The sequence below is a fragment of the Martes martes genome (genome assembly GCF_963455335.1).
Source record: "Martes martes genome assembly, chromosome: 7".
Taxonomy (NCBI): domain Eukaryota; kingdom Metazoa; phylum Chordata; class Mammalia; order Carnivora; family Mustelidae; genus Martes; species Martes martes.
This window is the reverse complement of record NC_137894.1, coordinates 45268571-45287446: the sequence shown is the minus strand read 5'-3', so window position 1 is coordinate 45287446 and position 18876 is coordinate 45268571. Positions and strand designations below refer to the sequence as shown.

Genomic DNA, 18876 nt, shown 5'->3' with positions numbered 1-18876 from the left:
TTTTGAAGGCATATGCTGCATCCTGCCAAGTTTCTTTCCACTGCTCATGGTTGTAGGTACAGGCACTGAGAACTACATGGTTGGGGGGAGGCATGTGGGGAACAGGCATTGAAAGGGCTCCTGACTGAGCACAACTTCAGGACTCAGAGGCCTCTTGTGACACAAGACTGCCCCACTCACCCTTGTCCTGGAAATTTTCCCAAAGCAGGGATAAAGAAATCAATGAAAGGAGACAGTAGAATGTAGGAAAATGTTTACTGGAGTGTTTGATGGACCATGGCAGCAACGTGGAAACCACCAAAATGTTCCAAATAGAGGAATGGTTGATAAAATGCCATTCCCTTCAACAAATATTCACACAGCTTTTTTACAAACTAAAGAAGTAATTTCTCAGCTCTGAGCCAGGCTAGGAGATGGCAGCCAAGCCCTGCCAGCCTGGGAGGGTGCCCAGAAGCCCTCTGGGGCCCAAATGGTTTCTGCAACCACTTACGTTGTCTGTGGCATCCAGGTCGCTACCGGCATCGAGGAGGAGCTGGACCAAGGCAGGGAAGTTGTGTTTCACAGCTAGGTGCAGAGGAGAGATGCCCTGCTGGGGGAGGAGACACATGGGTCATCTGATGGGTCCCTCCCAGGACGGCCCTGCACAGGTTGGTAGGTTAGTGCTGGGGGTGGATGGAGGGAAGGCTGTATACATATAGTGCTTTTCGGTTTGGACCTTCTTGCTCCTCGGAGGACATCACTGGCTCAAGGAATCGATAGCCCCAAAGGCTGAAACCCTGGAGTTTCTGCATTGTAAGGTGGGTGGGAGCCTGAAGATCCAAGTTTGAGACCTCGCTATCCCAGGAACTCACTATGTGACTGTGGGCAAGTCATTTCCCTTCTCTGGACTCTTCATCTAACAAGTGATGTTTCCTGAGGTTACCTTCTAGCAACACTTAAAAATTCTCTAATATCTCATGGAATCCACACATGAACCTGGGCAGCATATATAGAAATGGTGTTACTAGTATTTTCTTCTTATGAACAGGAACGCTGAGGTTCAGAAGACATAAATGACTTGCCCATAGCTAACAAGAACCTTGTGTTATTGGGAGTTTCTCCCCCAAGCACCGAGGTAGGTGCCTGATTACTGTTTATGCATGAAAGGAATGAATGAGAGAGTCAGCTGAGACCAGAACAGAGACCTCACAAGTCCAACACACATGCAAGGCCTCTCTCAAGGCTGGAAGACTCCTTCATCGATGGTCCCGTATGACTCCCTCCTGACCATATGACAAAGTGGAGATACTGCCATCCTATCCTTGTCACTTGGTGATATAGTGACATAGACATAGAGGAATAGTACAAAGCTAGTAAGATTGATGGTGGAAAAACACCCTCATATATTGAGTATAAAAAGATTATAGAACAGAACACACACAGAGACACACAAAATGATAAAAATGTCTTCTACCAATGTCTATTAGTTTAGGCCAGAAATTTTTAAAAATAAAAAAAAATGAAAAAGGTTTATTGATATTGGAAAAGAAGATTTAAACTATACGATGATTTTGTAGGCAATGTGATTGTATATCTAGACAGGTTAGAAAAGTTATTACTCCCCCCCCCAAAAAAAAACTGTAGTAAAATTAATTCAAAGTCATATAGAAGATAAAACCCAAGTCAATAGCATTCCTGTTTTGAATCCCTACAAGCAATGACATATTTTTTAAAAGATACCTTCTCCATGACAGCCCAAAATACAGAGTATCTATGAAGAGTATAATTGTTAATGGACATATCAAAGGCAAAATAAAGCCATATAACATCACTGAGGGATAGAAAAGAAGACAAAGAAATAGCAGACTTCATGCTCCTAGTGAAAATACATTATAAAGATGACCATTTTCTCTTATATTTACAAGTTTAATGTAATCCCATACCCAAATTTCAAAAAGGATTCTGAAACACATCTAGAAAAAAAAGATTTTTTTTAAAGATTTTATTTATTTGTCAGAGAGAGAGTACAAGCAGGCAAAGTGGCAAGCAGAGGCAGAGAGAGAAGCAGGCTCCCCGCTGAGCAAGGAGTCCAATGTGGGACTCAATCCCAGAACCCTGGGATCAGACCCGAGCTGAAGGCAGCGGCTCAATCAACTGAGCCACCCAGGCATCCCTAGAAAAAATTTTTTTAAACCCAAGTAAAACTACTCTAAGAATTTCAACAGTGTCCTCAGATCATTGCTGGATGGCTGTGAAATCAAAATCCAGGCTGGAAAATGTGCGCTGTGCCATTGAATGGGCAGAGACTGAAACTGGCTCAAATGCACGTCTCAGGTGAGAAACAAGTTCTGGAAACTTGTCAGAACTACAAGGACTGGCTTTCCAGGAAGCTGCAAACTATGGAGATAAGATAAGCGAATACACCAGATCTAGCCTCAGTTGTCCTGGAAACACATCTAGGGGAATGTGGTCTGAAAAGGGAGTGGAAAGAGAGAAAGTTGTTTTTAGTTGTTTTACATTTTATTTATAAAAAACAAAAGAACCAAAAAGTACACAAGGTACCTAAGGAAAGCCTTCTTCCACCCCTACCACCCATCTGCTTACACTCTGTACTCCTAAACCCCACTGATAATCTTTTCTTTTTTTTTTTTTTTGGTCAGAGAGAAAGAATAAGCAGGGGGAGTGACAGGCGGAGGGAGAAGCAGGCTCCCCGCTGAGCAAGGAGCCTGATGCAGGCCTCCATCCTGGGACTCCAGGATCATGACCTGAGCCAAAGGCAGATGCTTAACCAACTGGTTAACCCAGGTACCCCCAATAACTGTTTTTATTACACATAGGAGCCACATCTTGCAGCAATCTGAAAGGACAAAGGAGGGCAGGGCATCCCTAAAAGAGACCAGGATGCGCCCCATGCTGCAGTATTGGCTCATAGTATTGGCTCTATTGCCTTGCATCAGAGGGAGGGGACATCCATACTAGAGGCAGCCAAAGATCCCCAGCTAGCAGAACACTGGTCCTCCTGGACCAGCAGATAGAGGTAGCTGAAGTTGGTGAATGTTTAGCTGGTATTCATTCATTCAATGGGTACGTATAGATTGTCCACTGTGTGCAAAGTACGTTCTAGGCACTGAGGATCCAGCAGTGGACAGAACAGACAAAGCATCATCAGCAACAGCATCAGCAGAGTTTGCATTCTGTTGGGAAAACTGACAATAAATACAAGAAACAACTTGTCCTATCAGTTGTGCCAAATGCTAAGAAGGAAGCAGATCCCATCAGAGGCAGAAAGTCATCAGAGATGGGGGAACAAATGGGAGTATCTGCCCTTTTAGAAGAGTGAACAGAGGTTGAGGTTGCCTCTGATGAACAGACACTAGGGGTGGCTGCTGTGTAGACTGAATCAGCCCTCAACAGGGGCGGAAAGAGCACGTAACCCCTACAGGAAACAGTTCATTGTAACAGTCCATTGAATTTAAGTATTTAATAAGATGTGTCACAGAAGGGAGGCTTATTAAGTAAGAGGTGTTAAGATAAGTAGTCAGTCATTTTGGAAGGAAAAATACACATTGATCCCTGTTTGATACCATAGATATTTAAAATTTGATTTTTTAAAAGATCTGATTTTTAAAAGTTGGCTTTTAAAAATTTATGGAGGGGTGTTTGGCTGGCTCAGAAGAGCATGCAACTCTTGATCTTGGGGTTGTGAGTTCAATCCCCATGTTGGGTATATAGATTACTTAATGATAAATAAGATAAATCTTTAAAAATCAACTTATGAAAAAATTAGAAGAAAACAAACTATTTTGAAGTTATGAGCAAAGAGATTCATTTACCAGGCACAGAAACAATATAAAAAAGCAAAGGAAAAACATCAGATCTGACTTGTTAGGATCTTCACTCTTTAGGACCGTGTCTTTGACACTGTTACTACCAGCAGATTATTTTCATTTTTTTTTAAATGTAAATGTAACAAAAATAATATAAGTAAATAAATAGGGGCAAACCTAGCCCAAATGAAAAGGCAAACAGCTTACCAGGAAGAAATCTTTGTTGTCAACATTGGAGGCGGAAGGCTGATATATACTACATACGGAGTAGTATACAGTAGTAGTAAAGTACTACTAGTAGTAAAGTAAAGAGTAGTAAAGATGCAAACTAATTGAAAAATCAAATTAGATCCCTATATGTAAATGTGCAAACAATTTGAAGAGACAATTTACCACAAATGGAAAAATGTTCACTTTTGATAATAATCGAAGGGGTGTAAATTAAGACAATGGTGAGGGATACTTGATATTTATTTTTTAAAGTTTATCTTCTTGCATATTCATTACACCCATCATGCGCCTCAGACTCACGACCCTGAGATCCAGAGTCCCAGGCTCTTCTGACTGAGCCTGCCAGGTGCTGCTGGGGTCTTTTTTAATTGGGAGAAAATGTAAAGCTCTTGGGGTAAGAGGACCAGGACACTCGCAGCCTGGATACTGCTCGTGTTTCTGCAGATGCGCACAAGACTTTCAGGAAGTGGTCCAGCTTACATATCAAGAGCTAGAAAGATGCTCACAATATTTGACCTCAAATTCCCTATGTCTGAGAATCTTTCCAAAAAGAGAAAAGAAGTCATATGCATACAGCTGTGCTACCTGTACTGGCAAGTAAGCCAGATGCTCTATCCCAGTGGAGGAGGTTGATAAATCACAGTGCCTCCATTCATCAGACCAGATGTCACCATCAGTATCTATGCAGCCACATGGAAATGCTCGTGATTATCTGGACCCAAAATTATATACATAGTATAATTCTAACCAAAGTAGTATATATGTATATGTAGTATATGTAGTATAATCTATACCAAAGTAGGCAAAAAAAAAAAAAAGAGAGAGTAAATAAAGAAGAATATTTGTGTCAGGGTAGTAAAAATCTGGATGATTCTGTTTTCCAAACTTCCTTTTATGTTTCATTCCTTTAAAAAAATTTTTAAGTTCAACTTTGTTGGTGGGTTTAAAGTTTTATTCGAATATGTAGAGAGATAAGTTCCTACAGAAGAGTAAATATTAAAATCTTTTTAATTATCTCCAATTAATTTATAGTCCTACAATGATTATTCTAAATCTTATATTGGTTTTTAAATTTTATTTATTTTTTTATTATTCTTTTTCTTAACATATAATGTATTATTTGTTTCAGGGGTATAGTTCTGTGTTATTATTTTTTTTTCATTGTGATAATGTGTACTCTTTAATTCCCATCACCTGTTTTATCCATCCCTCCACCCACCTCCCCTCTGGTAACCATTAGTTTGTTCTCTAAAGTTAAGAGTCTGTTTCTTGGGACGCCTGGGTGGCTCAGTTGGTTAAGCGGCTGCCTTCGGCTCAGGTCATGATCCCAGCGTCCTGGGATCAGTCCCACATCGGGCTCCTTGCTCAGCAGGGAGCCTGCTTCTCCCTCTGTTTCTGCCTGCCTCTCTGTCTGCCTGTGCTCACTCTCTCTGACAAATAAATAAATAAAATCTTAAAAAAAAAAAAAAAGAGTCTGTTTCTTGGTTTGCCCCTCTCTCTTTTTCTTTCCTTTGCTTGTTTGTTTTGATTCATAAATTCCACATATGACCAAAATCATGTGGTATTTGTCTTTCTCTAACTGACTTATTTCCTTAGTGTTATACGTTCTAGCTCCATCTGTGTTGTTGCAAATGGCAAGATTTGGCTGAATAATATTCCATTAACTATATATACCACATTTTCTTTATCCATTTACCTATCAATGGACACTTGAGCTGCTTCCATAGTCTGGCTATTGTAAATAATGCTTCAATAAACATAGAGGTGCGTGTATCCCTTTGAATTAGTGGTTTTGTATTTTTCAAGTAAATATCCAGTAGTGCAATTACTGGATCATAGGGTAGCTCTATTTTTAATTTCTTGAGGAATCTCCACACTGTTTTCCAGAGTGGCTGCACCAGTTTGCATTCCCACCAACAGTGCAAGAGGCTTCCTTTTTTCCACATCCTCACCAACACTTTTTATTTATGTTTTTTATTTTAGCCATTCTGACCCGTATGAGGTGATCTCTCATTGTAGTTTTGATTTGCATTTCCCTCATGATGACACATTGAGCATCTTTTCTTGTGTGTATTGGCCATCTGGATGTCTTCTTTGGAGAAATGTCTGTTTGTGTCTTCTGTCCATTTTTAAATTGGGTTATTTGTTTTTTGGGTGTTGAGTCTTTATATATTTTGGATCACTAACCCTTTATCAGATACGTCATTTGCAAATATCTTCTCCTATCCCATAGATTACCTTTTAGTTTTGTTGAGTGTTAACTTTGCTGTGCAGAAGCTTTTAATTTTGATGTAGTCCCAATTGTTTATTTTTGCTTTTGTTTCCCTTGCCTCCAGAGACCTTTCTAGAAAAAAGTAGCTATGGCTGGGTGCTTGTGGGGCTCAGTGCGTTAAACATCCACCTTTAGCCCAGGACCGTGGGATCAAGTCCCACATCCAGCTCCCTGATCAGTGGGGAGTCTGCTTCTCCCTCTGCCTGCCACTCCCCCTGCTTGTGCTCTCTCTCTCTCTCTCTCTCCCTCTCAAAAATAAATAAATGAAAATTCTTTTTTTTAAAGATTATTTATTTATTTATTTATTTGACAGAGAGAGAGAGATCACAAGTAGGCAGAGAGGCAGACAGAGAGAGAGGAGGAAGCAGGCTTCCTGCTGAGCAGAGAGCCCAATGCAGGGCTTGATCCCAGGACCCTGGGATCATGACATGAGCCGAAGGCAGAGGCTTTAACCCACTGAGCCACCCAGGCACCCCATAAATGAAAACTCTTAACCAACTTAGCTACCCAGGCGCCCCTTAATAAATGAAAATTCTTTAAAAAAAAAAAAAGTAGCTATGGCCAATGTCAGAGAAATTATTGCCTGTGTTCTCTTCAAGGGTTTTTATGGTTTCAGGTCTCACATTTAGGTCTTTCATCCATTTTGAGCTTATTTTTGTGTGTGATGGAAGTGGTCCAGTTTCATTCTTCTTCATGTGGCTGCCCAGTTTCCCCAGCACTATTTGTTGAACAGACTCTTCTTCCCATCATATGTACGTTCCTCCTTTACCGAAGATTAATTGACCATATAATTGTGGGTTCATTTTCTGTTCTATTCCATGATCTGTGTGTCTGTTTTTATGTCAGTACTATACTGTTTTAATTGATATAGCTTTGAAATATAACTTGAAGTCTTGAATTATGATACCTCCAATTTTGTTCTCCTTTTTCAAGATTGTTTTGGTTATTCAGGGTCTTTGTGGTTCCATACAAATTTTAAGATTGTTTGTTCTAGCTCTGTGAAACATGCTGTTGGTATTTTGAGAGGGTTTGCATTAAATCTGTAGACTGCTTTGGGTGTTATAGACATTTAATATTTGTTCTTCCAACCCTGAGCATGGAATGTCTTTCCATTTCTTTGCATCAACTTGAATTTCTTTCATCAGTGTTTTCTAGTTTTCAGAGTACAGGTCTTTCACCTCTTTGGTTAAGTTTATTCCTAGATATTTTATTGTTTCTGATATAGTTGTAGATGTGATTATTTTCTTAATTTCACCTTCTGCTATTTCATTATTAGTGTATAGGAATGCAACAGATTTCTGTACATCGATTTTATATCCTGCAACTTTACTGAATTCAGCCCTAGTAGTTTCTTGGTGGAGTCTTTAGGATTTTCTGTACATGGTATCATGTCATCTGCAAATAATGAGAGTTTTACATCTTCCTTACCAATTTGGATGCCTTTTATTTGTCTGTGTTGTCTAATTGCTGTGGCTAGGGCTTCCAGTGTTGAATAAAAGTGGTGATAGTGGACATCCTTTCCTTGTTACTGAACTTAGTGGAAAAGCTCTCAGTTTTTCTCCATTAAGTATGATGTTGGCTGTGGATTTTTCATATAACACCTTTATTATGTTGAGATATATTCCTTCTAGACCTACTTTGCAGAGGCCTTTTATCATAAATGGATATTGTACTTTGTTGTATGCATATTCCACATCTATTGAAATAATATGGTTTTTATCCTTTATCTTATTGATGTGATGTGGGATTGTTCTCTTAATTTCATTTTCTGCTGTTTCATTATTAGTGTACAGGAACGCAAAAGGTTGTTGTACGTTGTTGTACGTTGCTGTACGTTGATCTGGTACCCTTAAGTTGATTTTTTAAATGTATTCTTTTTTTTTAAGTTGATTTTTTAATCGAAAAAAACACAACTCTCAGCTGGAAAAATAAACATGTGAGAATATAAAAGGATAAAAGGTTAGGATATTTAAGAAGACGAGCTTTATATCACTTTAGAACAAATTACGAGGCAACAATAATTAAAATACTATGGTACCAGCTAAATATTACACATATAACTTATTGAAAGAGAATCACTTGCCCAGACATAGAGCCTATCATATATCAAAATGCAAATATGTGATAAAGCAAAGAATGAAAAAGTGCTAAGAAATGTTATAATTATTTAATAAATGTACCTAACATAGAAATATTAAAAAAATTGGGGGGGTTATCTATTGAATAATATATCATACTATATACAAAAAAATACAGTGTAGAGTACCCGGGTGGCTCAGTCATTAAGCGTCTGCCTTCAGCTCAAATCATGATCCCAGGGTCCCGGGATCGAGGCCCACATTGGGCTCCCTGCTCTGCGGGAAGCCTGCTTCTCCCTCTCCCACTCCCCCTCCTTGTGTTCCCTCTCTCTCTGTGTCTCTCTCTGTCAAATAAATAAAATCTTAAAAAAAAAATACAGTGTAGGAGGATTAAAGAGTCAAACATCAAAAATCAAAACATGGCTAGAAGATTCCTAAATTAAAATTCAAAGCTTGCATCAAGAATACCTGTAATTACACAAACATTTACATCTTCAGCATGTCGAAAAGTTGTTAGAGCAAGCAACAGCAACATATATTATGATCCAAGAGTAATAACCTCAAAGAAATTGGTTAAAGAAAATCCACACAAGTATAGACAAAGGATTAGAAGAAATAACTCACAATAGAAGAACTTCAACTAGAAAAACAAATTCCTGAGAAAATTCAGGGTCAGCAGTAATCAAAGAGATTCTAAATAAAGCAATAACAAAGGATCACTTAACTATGAAATTTATAGAAGTGTTAATACCTAATATTGGTGAAAGGTCACTTATAAATTATTGGGGGCTATGTGATCTGACCTTTCTGGAAAGGATTTAACAAGTTACATGAAGAATCACAAAAATGTTTTTACCACCTGACCCAGAAATCCTATTTGGAGAATTCATATATGATGCAAAAGAAAATACAAAGTTACAAGCCATAAAGATGTTCATAAATCATTATTTATCCTGACAAAGTCAAAAACAAATACTCGACAGCTGAGGAACTGTTAAGTGTGATGTAGTCATTGAACCACATCTGGCATTAAAAATGGTTGCTAGAAAAACAAATAAAGGGGTGCCTGGGTGGCTCAGTGGGTTAAAGCCTCTGCCTTCGGCTCAGGTCATGATCTCAGGGTCCTGGGATCGAGCCCCGCGTCGGGCTCTCTGCTCAGCAGGGAGTCTGCTTCCTCCTCTCTCTCTGCCTGCCTCTTGGCCTACTTGTGATCTCTGTCTATCAAATAAATAAATAAAATCTTTAAAAAAAAAAAAAGAAAAAGAAATAAATAAATAAAATTTTAAAAATGGTTGCTAGAATGTCCACAATAGCCAAACTATAGAAAGAACCTAGATGTCCATCAGCAGATGAATGGATAAAGATGTGGTATATATATACAATGGAATACTACGCAACCATCAAAAGAAATGAAATCTTGCCATTTGCAACGACGTGGATGGAATTAGAGGGTAGTATGCTGAGCGAAATAAGTCAGTCAGAGAAAGACAATTTTCATACGATCTCCCTGATATGAGGAATTTGAGAGGCAATGAAACAAGATGGGATCGGGAGGGAGACAAACCATAAGAGACTCAATCTTACAAAACAAACTGAGGGTTGCTGAGGCGGGGTGGGAATGGGGTGGCTGGGTGATGGACATTGATTGAGGAGGATATGAGCTATGGTGAGTGCTGTGAAGTGTGTTAGCCTAATGATTCACAGACCTGTACCCCTGGGACAAATAATACATTATATGTTAATTTAAAAAAAAAATGGTTGCTAGAAAAACTAGCAACATAGTTTTGGATAGTTACCACTGGACTCGAATCAAAATTCTGGTGTCTTGATGGTTAAAAACAAATAAGCATCCTGTTTTCCAGAATTCTGCCTTAGCCTGGATTCTTTATAGCTAGAGGTACTACTACACATATGAAGAAAACTGGAAGGGAATAAAGAAAAGTCATTGCTGGGCGCCTGGGTGGCTCAGTTGGTTGAGCGACTGCCTTCGGCTCAGGTCATGATCCCGGACTTCCAGGATCGAGTCCCGCATCGGGCTCCCAGCTCTTTGGGGAGTCTGCTTCTCCCTCTGATCTTCTCTCTCATACTCTCTCTCACTCATTCTCTCTCAAATAAATAAATAAAATTAAAAAAAAAAAAAAAAAAGAAAAGTCATTGCTTTACTGGGTTGCTGGGATTAGGGATGCCTTCTTTCTCTATATTCCGATGAACTGTGCTATGTTGTTCTTACTAATTTTAAACACAGTACTTATTTAAGAAATGACCTCTAAAAAACAAACAAAAACAAAAGAAAAAGAAATGACTTCTTTCTAATATAAACAATAGATATTTCCTTATTTACATAATAGGACTAATAATAGTACCTAAAGATAAAGAAACAAAGGCCCAGGGAGGTCAAAGCAACTTGCCCAAGGTCATTCAATTTGTGACAGGCCGTGCCAGGCCTCAAAGCCAGGTTGTCTGACAAAGTCCGTGTCTTAACCACAAGTATATACTGTCCCCTGTGAGTGTACCACACAAAATAAGAAAAAAATGAACAACCAAGAGGCTAGATTTGTAAAATAAAAGACCATCACTAAGTCCCAATGGCTAAATGAGTGGAGAACACATGCGAATAACTCACTTGGGAGGAAAGGCAGCTTGTTTGCTAACCCTGTCCTAGAAAGAAGCTTATCTGACCCTCCCTCATGCTAGCTACCAGGCCCTCCAGTCCCTGGCCCTCATCCCAACCCCAGGGGCCGAAAGCACCTGTCTGTGCTGTGCTTTATCAGGGAAGTCATGGAGACTTTGCAGTGGGGACCCCTTCAACCCAAGCCCCCACACTTACATGATCAGCCATGTTGGTGTGGCCTCCTGCGTGGATGAGGGTCCGGGCCATGTCCTCAGAGCCACCGAGGACTGCATAGTGGAGACAGCTCTGTTTTTTCTAGAGGGAAACAGACATCAGTGCCCTGTCCTGAAAGTCCTTCACAGTGGGGCTTTGGTATCCATTATTCCATTTGTCACACACACACACACACACACACACACACACCCCTCCAGGATGATTACTCTCTTGAACCCTGAGGCTGGAGAAATCAATGCCTTGCCCAGGCCTGGTGACTAGAAAAAGGAGCTCACTGTGGTCCTGGCTTCTCCCCGAGCTTCCTGTCACAAACTGCAGAACATACATCAAAGCCTGCACCATTCCTAGGCTGGTAAAGACATGCGGGGTATACTCAGGTTTTCAAAGAGGGGAGCAAGTAAGATTTGCCAGCACATAGCAAACTGCACCTGGCACACACAGCCCTGCCGAAGTTGGTCTCAGCCGTCCGGGCGGGAGCCGGGCAGCACTGGGGCAAGGCTTCATCCTGATGGGCCTTCTGAGTGTTCCCCTTCAATCCAAGCCCACCCCCAGCCAAAGAGCAACCCACATGAGCTACCCCCCTCTGCTCCACCAGGCGGACCCCTCTAGGCGACCAGCTGTCCCAGACTGCCCAGACTGTACCCCAGGACTTTCAGTTTGAAAACCAGGGCAGTGTGGGGTAAACTGGGACGAGCTGCTCACTCTCCCAAAGTCCTGTCTGAACTGAGTGCACAGGGTGAGTGGGAACCAGTCCACCTCCCGGCAGGAAATGTAATCACTTTGAGTCAGCCCCTACTTCAGAGGCCCTGCGGGGGGGTGGAGTGTCCAGATAGAATGTGTCCTCTACCAGAAACCGCAAACCAAGGCCAGAGCACAGGGCCCAGTGCAGTGGGCAGCTCCAGCCCTGCCCATGTCCACCAGCTGGACACGACCTCCCCCGTCCCTAAACTCCTATGCTGTTGCGGCTGGGGAGATGGCCTTGACACTTCACTTCTACGTCCCCTCTCAGTCCCGAGCACTGCTCTGGGCATAGAGAAAGGGCTGCTGCTCAAAGAGCAGCACCACGCAGATGCAAGGATGCAGGTGGTTTCCCTGGGGCAGATACTTTCCCCCTCAGGGTGGTTCTTGGTGTCATCCCAACACCCTGGGGCAGCAAGGTGTACCTGCTAGGGAAATTCTGCAAATTAAGTGTTTTGTGACTTATGAAGTAGTATTCACATTTGGGGGAGGTTAACACTGATGTTATTATTGAATTTACATTTGCCATTTTGCTACTTATTTTCTACATGTTTCCTGTCCTTTTTGTTCTTCTGTTTCTCCTTGATTGCCTTCTTTTGTGTTAAATATTATTAGCATACTATCTTAATTCCCAGGCTTTTAAGCTATTTTTGCTATTATATTTTATTTATTATTATTGCTTCGTTATTGAAATTTAGAACAAATAGAGAATTCCAAACCCTGAAGCCATTCAATCAGCGAAGAGAGAGTATTTGTCATTGATCTAAAAGTAAAAAGCAAAACAAAACAAAAACGGCAACTCCCTACCTAAGGCCATGATACCCCTTTCCAGGACACACAGAGAATTTCCAATGGCTGGCTTAAGGAGTCAGTAGTGAGAGAGAGAGGAGGCCTGTCCTGGGCTCCAGCTCTGGGCGCTGGGGTGGCTTGTGCACAGGCAAGGCAAACCTTCCAGCCATGAGCTCTGCAGTCTAGGGAACAGGCTTTTCAGCCTCAGCTTGGCTTTTTGCTGGCTTGTGACCCGTGGAAGTCACTGGATCTCTCTAAGCTTCTGTTTCTTCATCAGCATAACAGGGGGAACTTTTCTGAAGTAACTGTTGTAAAGGGGGCCCACGAACTACCAAGTACCCAGCAATAAGAAGACACGAACAGGTGTCAAGCTCCTAGCACCCCACCCCCCAACGCTGGGAGGTGTAATTACTCCTCCCAGCAATGGAGAACGTGACTACATAGCGTCCCCATTTTATAGCTGGGGAATGAGGCTCATAGAATTGAAGTGACTTGCCCTCAGTCACAGGGCTCAGCAGCAGAGAAGCCAAGAGCAGACCCCAGGGCCTACGGCCTGAGGGCCCCTATTTACACACGTTCAGGTATCATTGGCAAGGTTAGAGTTAGGGTTCAGAAGCCAAGGGCAGACATCCGTCCCCGGGGGAGGACTGACTACCTGGGTGAGGGCATTCACACAGCTCCCAGCCTCAAGGAGCAGCTGTACACAGTCGGGGTGGACGCCTTCAGCCGCCGCGTGCAGGGCAGTCAGACCTTCCTGAAACACACGGGGAAAGTGTGAGGATGGCAGGGAGGCTGAGGCCAGACCCTGAGATGAGAGGGACCCCTTGCGCTATGGCTCCAGAGCTTTAGGAGCTCTCCATGGCCACGCTACTGAGGACGACAATCCGGGTCATTATCCGTGGTTCCCTGAGCCCCGCCCCCGATTTTCTCACATTGAGGAGCATGTGGTACATTGGCTTCCGCCTCCACATCCCTGCTCATGGTCTCACACTCCAAGCTGCCTCGCTCCCTGCCCTCTGTCTATGCCTTCTCACTCCAGGAAGCCTCTAGCAGGGGAAAATCAGGCTGCACCTTGGGCCGTCCGTTTCTCGAAAGCAGGGAGCGAGCGAGCGTCTCTGCCTCCTCTGGACCGTGACTCACCGCGTTCTGCTCCTCCAGGTCCAGCCTGATGTCCACAAGCCGCTGGAGCACAGCCAGGTGGCCCCGGCCGGCAGCCAGGTGAAGGGCCGTGTTCCCCTCCTGCAGGCAGAAGGGCTCCCGAGGGACTGGTAGAATCACAGACCCTTGAAGGCCCTGGGGACCTGCTGGAAATGCCCCTCATTGTATAGACATGGAAGCTGAGGTCCAGAGAGAGGAAGTGACACATCTAGGGTCACAGAGCAAGTCGATGAAAAACTGCAGCCCCGAATGCTGGGCCAATGTCTCCCTGCCCCTGAGAAGTATGCCTCAAACTGCAGCCAGGGGCACTTCCAAGGGCCAAGTCCTGGTCTTTCCTCACATTTGAAGGCGGACACAATACTTGGGGGTAAAAAAACCCTACTTTGCATGCCCCTGTCTAAAGCCAGTCCCTCCTTGAGCCATCCTAGATCCATGCCCTCCCCCTGCTCAAGCACAGCTCCAAGGACTGTCCTTGGCACTCAGGTTGTGCCCAGGCAGCCAGCTGCATGGCCCAGTTCAAGGTGGTAGCTTCTCATTGAAGAGTGTGGCCGTGCTGACTACACTACTTAAAACTGCAACTCCAGGGGCGCCTGGTGGGCTCAGTCAGTTAAGCATCTGCCTTTGGCTCAGGTCACGATGTGGGAGTCCTGGGATGGAGCCCTGCATTGGGGCTCAGTGGGGAGTCTGCTGCTTCTCCCTCTGCCCATCCCCTTACCGTTTGTGCTGTCACTCAGGTGTGTGCTCTCTCCCTCTCAAATAATAAAATCTTTTTTTTTTTTAAAGATTTTATTTATTTATTTGTCAGAGAGAGAGAGAGAGCGAGCACAGGCAGACAGAGTGGCAGAGGGAGAAGCAGGCTCCCTGCAGAGCTAGGAGCCGGATGTGGGACTCGATCCCAGGACGCTGGGATCATGACCTGAGCCGAAGGCAGCCGCTCAACCAACTGAGCCACCCAGGCGTCCCTCAAATAATAACATCTTAAAATAAAACTGCAACTCTCAGCTCCCGTCCTCCTGATCCCCTGATGTTGCTGGACTTTTCCTTCCCTTTTCCCCCACAGCTCTGATAAACTGACACACTATAATTTGCTTGTATACTATGCTTATTGTTTATTGTCTGACTCTTCCTGCTAGAACATAAACACCTCAAGGGCAGGAATGGCTATTTTTGTTCTCCAGCATTTCCCCAAGTGCCTAGACTAGGGTAGGTGGCAGACATTCAGTAAAATATTTGTCCAATGAGTAAATACTGTGGAGAGACTGACATGTGGCTCCTGGAACTTGAGAGCCACAGGGCTGGTAGTTGTCTCACAGCTGAGAAGTCTAAAGGTGACAGGGACACAGCCAAGGGAGGTGGCTCCCCTGGGTGTGGCAAAGGGCACGCTGCTCTTTGTATCAGAAGTGGCTCTTGCCAAGCGCAGATTGGGGTTGTCCTTAAAGGGATCTTTCTGCAGGGGCAGCTGGGAGGCTCAGTCAGTTAAGGGTCCAACTCTTGATTTCAGCTCAGGTCATGATCTCAGGGTCCTGAGATCGAGACCCATATCAGGCTCCATGCTTGGCAGGGAGGCTGCTTCTCCCTCTCCTTCTGCCCCACCTTCCCCTCTAAAAATAAATAAATCTTTTTTTTTGTTTTTAATGGGATCTTTCCCATTTAATGGGACAAGTAGATGGTGAAGGGGTCCCAGCAAAGAAGAAGAAAGCTGGAAGGAGCTAGCCAGAGAAGCAGATTCCCCAATGAGCCGGAAGCCCAAGACAGGGCTCCATCCCAGCACCCCAGGATCACGACCGAGCTGAAGGCAGATGCTTAACTGACTGAGCCACCCAGGCACACCAATAGGGGCGTGCAATTTTGAAAGCTTCTTTCTAGAATTTCTGATTACAAGATTCTGGGTAAGGATCAAAGCTGGGCTTTTCTTGTTTTCCAATTTGGGTACTCCCACCCTCCTGGCACCCTGAGTAACAATCCTGTTACTACCTCTGAGCTAGATGCATCCTGGCAGGGGCTGTCCTTCACTCCTTTCTCTGCTCCCAGTTCCTGGCCAATAGCCCTCACAACATAGCCCAGAGCATGACCTGCTTAGCCCGTTTCCAGAAGGAAGGAAATCAGCTTGATTTGATTCTCAGGACTAAGAGGATGAGTGTGGACAGCTGGATTCCATGCAAACCCCAAGGGCTCAGTGCCTCAGGAGGCAGCAGCCCTAGGTGGGGCATGAGGTTGCTGGTTCCAAACCCAGCCCAACTTTGTGTTGCTCTGTGACCTTGGCTAAAGCATCCCCCTCTCTGGACCTCCCATCTATAAAACGAGAAGGTCGAACTGGACCCCATTGAAGGACACTTGCCGTTCTAAGCCCCTGTGTGCGTTTGCCTATCATTAGCTTATAAACAGAACTCCTCTATCCCGGCCAAGCACATTAATCAGAAGATTAATAATGGAGTTTGTCCCTTTATTGGAGCATTGTTTAGAATTTGCTGCAACATACTTGCCTAAGTATGATTCACAATGACCCACTGATAAGAGTCATTTTCAGGGTAGTCCCCGCAGGCCCAGCCCTCAGCTCTCCTCAGACTGGTGAAATCCTGCTTGAAGCTCTCCACCCTCCACCAACTGCTCCCTCCTCCGGGCTTTCATCCTATTTCTGTCATGACCACTTAGATGACTGAATGACACAGAAGGTACATAACCAGCAGGTGCATGGCTACCACCATCCCCTAACTCTTCCCCTCACTCCCAGCAACAGACAGCCCCAAGGGCATCAAAATCCTGTCAAACCCACCCTGGCAGCACCACCGGCCAACAGACTTGCCATCCCAGCTCCCCACAGCTGGCCACAACTTTCTACCAAGGTGGCCGCCCAGGCTCCTTGAATGAAAACCTGTGTCTTGGAGATCTTTGGGCTCCTCACACGCAGCACGGGACGGGCCCATAGCACTTGCTCGAAAAATGCCTGCCGGACAGACATCAGACCCTCTCTGGTCCTTGAGCCGCCTGACCCTCCAGCATGCTGGCGCCAGAAGTTAGTGCAGGTCAACCACCAGCGCCCGCCCTGGTCAGGAGCCCAGAGCTTGGACTGCCCCTGGAACCCAGTTACAGTACCTTGTCTTTCACACTGTGGTCACAGCCAGAGCCCACAAGGAAGTCCAGAGCATCCAGCTGCCCATGCTCGGCCGCCCGGTGGAACGCCGTCCTTCCCAGCTGACCAGGTAGGGGAAGAAAGTGACCCTTTGTACCCTGTAGGAAGCACACTGCCCACCTAGCCAGCCACTCAGGGCTTGCAGGGGCCTCTCTTGCCTCAGGAACTCTCCCCTCCCCTCGCCCTTCACACCTGACCTGGAAAGCCCAGACCCAACTTTCCAGCAAGACCTACTGAGTGGGCCCCCCCCCTCACTGAAATCCTTCTGTGGCTCCCTGCTGCCTACTGAATACAGGACCAATTTCTAAGGCGTGAGGTGGTGGAAATTTCCACAAGGGGCTCCCAACATGGCCCTGGCTCCCACTCCAAAATTCCAGTCCATCTGAACTCACATTCAAAGGGCCCTTTTCCAGTTCTAAAGCCCTAACAATGATCTTCTATTTACAAAATCTCCCTGCTTTCCAATCTTACCAACAAAATCCAGTTCACTCACTAAATGCCATCTCCTCTAGGAAGCAGGAAGCAGTGGCTCCCATCTCTCTAACCTGTCCTCTCTGAGGGAACTGACCATTTTCCTCCTGTGTCCCACTCATTTGTGCCCTAACACCCCTTCTAGACCAGCAGTTCCCTGAAGTGGAGTCCAATCTGCACTACCCATAGCTCAAAAGGATGCACTCAAGGAATGGGCAAGAGTGGTCCCAGGAGCCCCAAACCCAATGGGAAGGACAAGCAGCCTCGAGGCCACTCTCACTTTGTCAGCATGGTCCAAGGGCACGTCCTCCAGGTCCTCCATTATGAACGCCAGCACCGGCACGTGGCCTTTTTGGGCTGCACAGTGTAGTAAGGTCAGGCCGTCCTGGAAATGAGGTGGTAGACCAGGGTGGTCCCTACAGTCTACGAAGAGGGCCCTTCTCACACCCTGGCTCTCTCCCAGATGGTGAGTGTTTGCAACCCAGAGCACAGCTTTCCCATGGAAACAACACAGTATGTAAATGGGGATGGACCCCTGGGCCACCACAGGTGCCCACTCAGCCTCACCGGGGCTGGTGGGAATCAGGATGCCAGAGTCCCAATCCCAGCTCCAGCACTGGTCAGCAGTACAGTGTGGTCTTGAATAAGTTATCTGTACCTCCACGAGCCTCCATTTTCTCCTAGGTCAAATCGGGATAACCCCGGACTACCTCAGTGGGTTGCTGAGGGGGTTGGACAGTGTAAGGGCCTATTTAGCCAGAGCGATGCCATCTGGTTAAACAATGATTTTGTTGTCTGTGAAGTAAAACTTAAACTGACCCTGTCCCCCTTCCCCCCAGGGGACTTACTTAAAAACAAGTCCCAGAAACTAGTCGCAGGTAACAAAGCCCAAATACAAGGGTGGGTCAGGCCAGGTGGAGACATCCATTGCAGGGGGTTGCTCATACTGTCTCCCTAGCTACCAAGGAGTATGGGCCCTGCCCTTTGGGTGCATTTTGGGCACCAATTCTGACCAAGGTGATAGGCTAGTTCAAATATCTACTATAGGGTAAATTGTAATTCAATTGGTCTCTTATGTGTGACCTAGCATGACTGTGCAGCTTTCTCTGTGTTACAATCTCATTGGCCACCTGTGTGTGGCCAGGCCCAACTACATGGCCTTTGCCCTTAAAAGCTAGTCTGTAAGGCAGAGAGTCGTCACCTCTTTGCAAGAGACAGCCTTGGCCGGTCAGCTTGATTCTCGATGCTTGGCGAGAAATAAAGCTTTGCTTGACCTTCGCTTTGTATCAGTCTCGCTCCTTTAATCACGGACCCAGTATTGGGGGACCCAACAGACTGCATCACCTACAGGAAGTTTT

At 44.7% G+C, this 18876-nt stretch overlaps 1 protein-coding gene across 1 annotated transcript in view; it reads right to left on the bottom strand.

Moving 5' to 3' along the window:
* The window catches only part of ANKDD1A (ankyrin repeat and death domain containing 1A), a gene marked incomplete at its 5' end in the record, with an annotated part of 43602 nt that overhangs the window by 10611 nt on the left and 14115 nt on the right, over window positions 1-18876 (bottom strand). The window contains 6 exons of the mRNA XM_080809671.1: window positions 491-589; window positions 11215-11313; window positions 13415-13513; window positions 13900-13998; window positions 17011-17109; window positions 17799-17903. Coding sequence (XP_080665797.1) covers window positions 491-589; window positions 11215-11313; window positions 13415-13513; window positions 13900-13998; window positions 17011-17109; window positions 17799-17903 — 600 coding nt within the window. The remainder of the gene's footprint in view (window positions 1-490; window positions 590-11214; window positions 11314-13414; window positions 13514-13899; window positions 13999-17010; window positions 17110-17798; window positions 17904-18876) is intronic.